Source organism: Salvelinus fontinalis, chromosome 39, assembly GCF_029448725.1.
Source record: "Salvelinus fontinalis isolate EN_2023a chromosome 39, ASM2944872v1, whole genome shotgun sequence".
NCBI lineage: Eukaryota > Metazoa > Chordata > Actinopteri > Salmoniformes > Salmonidae > Salvelinus > Salvelinus fontinalis.
This window is the reverse complement of record NC_074703.1, coordinates 24,760,709-24,768,428: the sequence shown is the minus strand read 5'-3', so window position 1 is coordinate 24,768,428 and position 7,720 is coordinate 24,760,709. Positions and strand designations below refer to the sequence as shown.

At 41.2% G+C, this 7,720-nt stretch overlaps 1 protein-coding gene across 4 annotated transcripts in view; it reads right to left on the bottom strand.

Moving 5' to 3' along the window:
- Window positions 1-5,551: 5,551 nt before the first annotated feature.
- LOC129838763 (metabotropic glutamate receptor 8-like) overlaps window positions 5,552-7,720 on the bottom strand; it is a 370,637-nt gene continuing 368,468 nt past the window's right edge. For all 4 annotated transcript variants that reach the window (XM_055905928.1, XM_055905924.1, XM_055905923.1 and 1 more), the window contains one exon: window positions 5,552-6,322. In XM_055905928.1, the coding sequence (XP_055761903.1) occupies window positions 6,273-6,322 (50 nt within the window). In that variant the 3' untranslated portion in view covers window positions 5,552-6,272. The remainder of the gene's footprint in view (window positions 6,323-7,720) is intronic.

Here is a 7,720-nt window from a genome sequence, read left to right as displayed (position 1 = left end):
AACTAGGATTACTGTCACTACTACCCTCTCAGAGGTAGCCCTAACCCGGGGTCCGGTGCTGAGTGGCAGGCATATACTCCCAGGACCACTGTCTGATTATAATACACCCTCTGATGTTCCTTTCAACCACCACTTCTTATCTGTCGGTATGCCAATTGTTCCGACTTGACTGGGAAAGGCAAGACTGTATTTTTGATATGCATTGGGCTGTAGAAGGAGCACATGAGAATAACATTAATCAACGGCAGACAGCGGTCCTCTATTTCGTCTATTGTAAAATGACAGCTGTTTGGCCCGCAAGCCGCTTCCCATTATATGTGTCGTAAATACAAATCGCTGTGCGGTCCGTGGCCTATTATTTTCTAATTTCATTGTAAAGGGAGGATGGGCTCACACAACGCAGCCGACAGGGACATCAGTTAAACAAAGCCCTGGCTTTTATTACTTTTAGTCTGACATACAAAGCTCGTCTGTTGTTGTATACAGGAAAAGGTGGCGTGTTCCTCTTTCAGCTTTATCGATCGTTCCTTACCAGTGACAATGAATGTATTGAAGCAGTGAGCTGCTTCTCAGATCTCATGTATTTTTATTTGTTTAACTTTTAGACATTTAGTGAGACGGAGCAGGCTAGTTCAGAAGCATAAGGGATTCTGCCCTCAGTGTCTACAAGTAGACCTCCATTACCACACACACACACAGGCACACACACGCCCGCGTGCGCACACACACACACACACCGCCTTCGCGTCATCCACCCAGCTTGCGGATAGCTTCTCCACTAGTAGCTACTTCGGTATGGAAGACAACGGCCCTCGGTGGAGTGGTAGAGGTTTGTAACACTGTCAGACCAGGGTAAATCAATGAAAGAAATGTGTTATGCTCAAAACTGAAATAATTTGTTTTGCTGTGTGTCAGGAAAAGTGATTTGCTGTGTAGATGGTTTAATACAGAGAGTAAAGAAAAAGGGAAGTCCCGCCATCTTGGGTGTAGGGAAATATGTAGAGATTCAGATTGTCAGAAACCACCTACAGCATGTCGTACAGGGACAGGTGGGAGGGATGGGTACAGGACTGGGAATGTTACATTACACTTGTTGTCATTGTGTCTTTGTCCTCATAATTGGGACTCGTTTCAGGAAAGTAGACATAAAGTACCAGTCAAAAGTTTGGACACACCTACTCATTACAGGGTTTGTCTTTATTTTTTACCACTTTCTAAACTGTAGAATAATAGTGATCAAAATATGAAATGACACATGGAAATCATGTAGTAACCAAAACAATATCTAAATATATTTTAGATTTTAGATTTTTCTTTGCCTTGACGACAGCTTTGCACACTCTTGGCATTCTCTCAACCAGCTTCATGAGGCTGTCACCTGGAATGCATTTCAATTAACAGGTGTGCCTTGTTAAAAGTTAAATAGAGGAATGTATTTCCATCTTAATGCGTTTGAGCCAGTCCGTTGTGTTGTGACAAGGTAAGGGTGGTATACAGAAGATAGCCCTATTTGGTAAAAGACCAAGTCCACATTATGTGAAGAACAACTCAAATAAGCTTTGAAAAACGATAGTCCATCATTACTTTAAGACATGAAGGTCAGTCAATCCGGAAAATTTCAAGAACTTTAAAAGTTTCTTCATGTGGAGTCGCAAAAACCATCAAACGCTATGATGAAACTGGCTCTCATGAGGACCACCACAGGAAAGGAAGACCCAGAGTTACATCTGCTGCAGAGGATAAGTTCATTAGAGTTACCAGCTTCAGAAATTGCAGCCCAAATAAATGCTTCACAGAGTTCAAGTAACAGACACATCTCAACATCAACTGTTCAGAGGAGACTGCATGAATCAGGCCTTCATGGTCGAATTGCTGCAAAGAAACCACTACCACGGACACCAATAAGAAGAGGAGACTTGCTTAGGCCAAGAAACACAAGCAATGGACATTAGACCGGTGGAAATCTGTCGTTTGGTCTGATGATTCCAAATTTAAGATGTTTGGTTCCAACCGCTGTGACTTTGTGAGACGCAGAGTAGGTGAACGGATGATCTCAGCATGTGGGATTCCCACCGTGAAGCATGAAGGAGGAGGTGCTCTGCTGGTGACATTGTCTGTGATTTATTTAGAATTCAAGGCACACTTAACCAGCATGGCTACCACAGCCTTCTGCAGCGATTCGCCATCCCATCTGGTTTGCGCTTAGTGGGACTATCATTTGTTTTTCAACAGGACAATGACCCAACACACCTCCAGGCTGAGTATGGGCTATTTGACCAGGAAAGAGAGTGATGGAGTGCTGCATCAGATGACCTGGCCTCCACAATCACCTCACCTGAACACAATTGAGATGGTTCGGGATGAGTTTGACCGCAGAGTAAAGGAAAAGCAGCCAACAGAAAGAATTGTCAAAATAAAGAAAAACCCTTGAATGAGTAGGTGTGTCAAACCTTTTTGTGTTGCTCACCACTTTCTGGAGGACCACTTTATGAAATCAGTGGAATTAGAGTATGATAGCTAAGGGGATGGAGAAAACACCTGTCTTCAAACTAAGGGCAACCATGGCATCCGTGATAGAGAGGTAGAAGCGCATACGGGTAAGATAGTCTAGCTAGCTACATTTTCAGATATTACACGTTTCTAATTTTGTCAGAAAGTCATTTTCATTTCATGTTAAAATGCACTGTTAGCTAGCTATCTAATGTTAGCTGGCTGGCTCGCTAGCTAACGTTACGTGTATGATCTGTGTAGTGATATTATTCGTATCTCGTAGCTAGCTAACGTTGAACCTGGTTGGTTAGCTACCTGCAGATTCATGCAGGGTAGTAACGTCATGAGTTGGGATTATGGTTCATTGTTTAGCTGTTTTAACAGAATGTTCATCATGTCACTGCAACAACTGTTGATAGACGTAGTTGGTAATTTGCTCTGGCTATCTACTCCGATTTTAGGGCACTCTCGTCTCAGTGTGCCAGAGAGAAGAATAACTGATGGATTTACGAACGCTCAACACCTAATGAATATGGCCAGTGTCAGTAAACGTTGGCAAAAAAAGCGTAATTAGGTTATTGCCAGCAGCACATTTGCAGTCACCAACGATGCGGATAACATAAAAACAGCCTAACCAGTTCTGCTAGGGAGAGTAAAATGGTCAGAGGGAACTCACTTGTGTCTGGTAGGAGCTAGCAAACTAGCCAACGTTAGCCAGTTAGCTTGTGTGCTTGACTGCTGTTGTGAGGCCAGAACGCTCAGATCAACGAAACGCTCGGAATTTACGAACGCCCAGAGCACACTCTGGCACCCCAGATTAAATGTACGAACACATCCATAGTATAACTTCTACCGACTCAGAAACCCGGATCCAGGAGAACCCCCACCTCCCCCACCAGTAAAAAAGCTGAATAGCATAGCTAGCATAGCGTCACAATTAAATAGTAGCATCTAAATATCATTCAATCACAAGTCCAAGAAACCAGATGAAAGATCCACTTCTTGTGAATCCAGCAATCATTTCTGATTTGTAAAATGTTTTACAGGGAAGACACAATATGTAAATCTATTAGCTAACCACGTTAGCAAAAATCACCATTTTTCTTTGTCCACCATTTTTTCTCACCACCAGTAGCTATCACCAATTCGGCCAAATAAAGATATTGATAGCCACTAACCAAGAAAAAAACTCATCAGATGACAGTCTGATAACATATTTATTGTATAGGATAGGTTTTGTTAGAAAAATGTGCATATTTCAGGTATAAATCATAGTTTACAATTGCACCCACCATCACAACTCGACTAGAATAAATACAGAGAGCAACGTGTATTACCTAATTACTAATCATAAAACATTTCTTAAAAATACACACCGTACACTAATTGAAAGACACAGATCCTGTGAATCCAGACAATATTTCAGATTTTCTAAGTGTCTTACAGCGAAAACACAAGAAATCGTTATATTAGCATAGCACATGTGCAAACATTACCCCAGCATTGATTCACGTCAAAAAGAGCGATAGCATTATCACCACCAAAATGTATTCATTTTTTCACTAACCTTCTCAGAATTCTTCAGATGACACTCCTGTAACATCATATTACAACATACATATAGAGTTTGTTCGAAAATGTGGATATTTAGCCACCAAAATCGTGGTTATACAATGAGAAAAGTAGCCAAGCTGGTCAGAAAATGTCGGGCGCCATATATGACAGTGATCTAGTCTTATACATAAATACTCATAAACTTGACTAAAAAATACAGGGTGGACAGCGATTGATAGACAATTTAGTTCTTAATCGCTGAATTACATTTTTTAAATGATCCTTACTGTTCAATACAGGTTGCGCCAAAGCGAAGCTACCCCAAAGAAAATGGCGGCATAAGCGTTTAACATTTTTCGACAGAAACACGATTTATCATCATAAATAGTTCTTACTATTAGCTGAACTGCCATCAGAATCTTGGGCAATGAATCCTTTCTCCGGTCTAATCGTCTTTTGGTCGAAAGATGTCCTCTTGTCCCGTCGAAATGGCAACTAACGTTCACCATGCACTCAAAGTGCCCAGCTCCTCGAAGTGCGTCACACAGAAATGCCATAAAATCGCCCTAAACGGATATAAATTGCTATAAAACAGTTTAAATTAACTACCTTATGATGTTTTTAACACCTATAACGAGTAAAAACATGACCAGAGAAATATTACTGGCTAAACAACAGCTTGGAAGGAGGCAAGTCCGACGTCCATCGTGCGTCAGGCGCAGAGACGAAAAGAAATGTACTTCCGGTCATTGGTCTTTTATACAGGCCCTGATTGCGCAATCAACTCCATTCAAAGCGTCACCACTTACTGACATCTAGAGGAAGACGTAGGCAGTGTTTGTTTCTCCATAGCATTTACAGGGACATTACAACTGACCTGGGAACAGGGGCCAAGATTTCTGAAATCTCACTCCCTGTCATGAAAAGTGCTGTAGAAGGAGTTCTGTTTCACTCAGAGACATAATTCCAACGGCTATAGAAACTAGAGAGTGTTTTCTATCCAATAATAATAATAATATGCATATTGTACGAGCAAGAATTGAGTACTAGGCAGTTTAATCTGGAGACCGATTTATGCTAAGTCGAAACAGCACCCCCTATATTCGCAAGAAGATAAACCAGCCTTTAGTCTTCAAGTCTTTGGTTGTTTAGTACATGGCCTCACATGCGAATCCGTAAAGAGATGGGTGGGGCTAAAACTTAAGAGGGTGTGAACAATACTGAGCGGGTGTAGACAAAGGAGAGCTCTCCAGTAGGTGTACCAAAACATTCAAAGGCCAAGTTTATCAACTTTCAAAGCAGAATTACTTTCCCATTGTTCCTCAACTGTAGTGTATGATATAGAATTTTCTAGCTCTGAGTGTCTACTTTTATCCAATGTAAAAAACACAATTTCGAATTTTGCTACAGAAGACCGAATCGAGCCGGTTGGTCACAAATATATTAATAAACAAAAATATCAAATTCGTGTCTGTGTTGTATCTTAAAAGCACAAGCAACAAATATACACATTTGCAAAACATTCCTTTATTATAAATAAATCATTTGTATAAAAACTGGCATGCTTCAACCAGGGCATTTACAGATTCACAAGCCAGGGCTACCCATCCAGTTAGCCAATCGATACAAGAGACAAACGTTCTGAGTATGCAAGGTCGCACGACAGATGGGACAAGAATGAAAAAATCTTCACAACCACAAAAATACTTACAAGTAGAATAACAATAAACATCATGGTCGATTCTCGTAGTTTCTTCTATTTTCTCTTTTAAATATTTTAATTTTTTTAACTCTTTTAATGTCTTTTTATCTCCCATTTCCCTTATGTATAACTTGTACACTGTTTTGTTATGTTTTTCTTTTGTATTCATTTTTTTTTTCTGGACCATAGAGCCTACAGTGGAGAGCCTGCCTTCTCTTTTTTTTCCACGGTTAGTTCAAGGTTTATGGCAGGACCGTTGTGCTGTGATTTACAGGAAGAGAGCGAGCGGGGCCCACTGATTGGTGGTTGGTCTTTGTGGTCCCGCCTCTCTGGTGGTGGGTCGGTTTGATGCTGTCAGAACAATATAAAATGTCTCATGCTTGGTTAGCGGTGGCGGTGGGAGTTCCATCTGTCTGTCTGTCTTTACGTCCGTCAGTCCGTCATCTGTCTGTCTGAGTGACAGCTCCTTTCCTCAGCTGTTCTCGCCCCTGGGGACCCTCCCTCCACTTTGGTGCTGTTAAGATGTTCAGATGGCATGATTACTGTAGCTGACATATGTCGTCTTAGTTGATGAAGCTGCCAGGGGGAAAAAGAGGGGAAGAGAGGAGAGGAAATGTATCAGGAGATATATACTTCCTATTGAGTGTAATATTAGTGCACACCTGCATCTGGGGTCTGAGGCTGTGTTTGTCAAGTCCGTTATGTTACATGTCCCCTGTAGCTGTTGGTTGTAAATGTCAGTTGTTTTTAAGCGACCATAGACCGCTGGCGCTGAGCTATCGTCAAGACGGTACCCTGTGCCCGCCTTGTTTAGGAGGACTTTAAAAGGAGACAATATTTCAAACTGTAGGAATCAGAACTGTTCCAGCAGTTTCTTCTTCACACAACACAAACCCGAGGCAGTTAGTGTGTGTGTGTGTGTGTGTGTGTGTGTGTGTGTGTGTGTGTGTGTGTGTGTGTGTGTGTGTGTGTGTGTGTGTGTGTGTGTGTGTGTGTGTGTGTGTGTGTGTGTGTGTGTGTGTGTGTGTGTGTGTGTGTGTGTGTGTGTGTGTGTGTGTTATTCTCGCAGACTAAACTGCTGACTGCAAGACTTCTGGGCGTTCAGGTCTGTAATGAAGAAATAAGTTAAACCTGCTGCAGTTCAGAACACAGAACAGAGTAAACGAAGCCTCATTGCTCCGAACACTCCAGAACCGTTTAAACCTCTCAGAACACCCAGACCAACTCTGTGATGAAATAAATGTTTTAAACACCCACTGAACATTCTGAATCTCCACTGGTGAGAGAAAAATATTTCCAGGTAGTAGTGTCGATGAGGCAAGACTGGCTCCTCACACAACAAAGCTTTGACATTGAAGTAAGCTGCTCCACATAGTTAAGCTGAATGGGTAACTCATTTTAACACTCTGTATGTGAAGTAAACAATAGTGCTCAAAAAACAGGTTGAACATTGTTCACAATTCAGACATTAAATTATTTGTTATTAAAAGTACTGATATTTGAATGAGAGCTATGAAAAAGGGCCCAACTTCCATGTTACTACTGTTATACTGTAGTTGTAGAGATTATCAAAACGGTTGGTTATATCAGTGTAGTTGTATAGATTCTTTCTGTTGTGTGTAATTGTAGATCTATAGATTCTGTTTTTTTTCTATGAGTTTAGGTGTATAGATTGTTAGTTATTTTAGTGTAGGTCAGGGATCATCAACTAGATTCAGCCACAGGCTGATTTTTTTGGAGCGGATGGTCGGGAGGCCGGAACATAATTACAAATTGACCGCAAGAATCCCAAACAGATATGTTTGACTAAAACATGACAATTTCAAATCTTGCTTACATTTGTATACGATCACGTGTCTCTCTACTATGCGTGGGAATACTTGGGGACAGATTTCCCCCAAAAATGTATTACTTGTAGCTGATTTCCTGGTGTTTTGACAGTCTTTTATGTCCAACAACGAAAATTGAACAAAC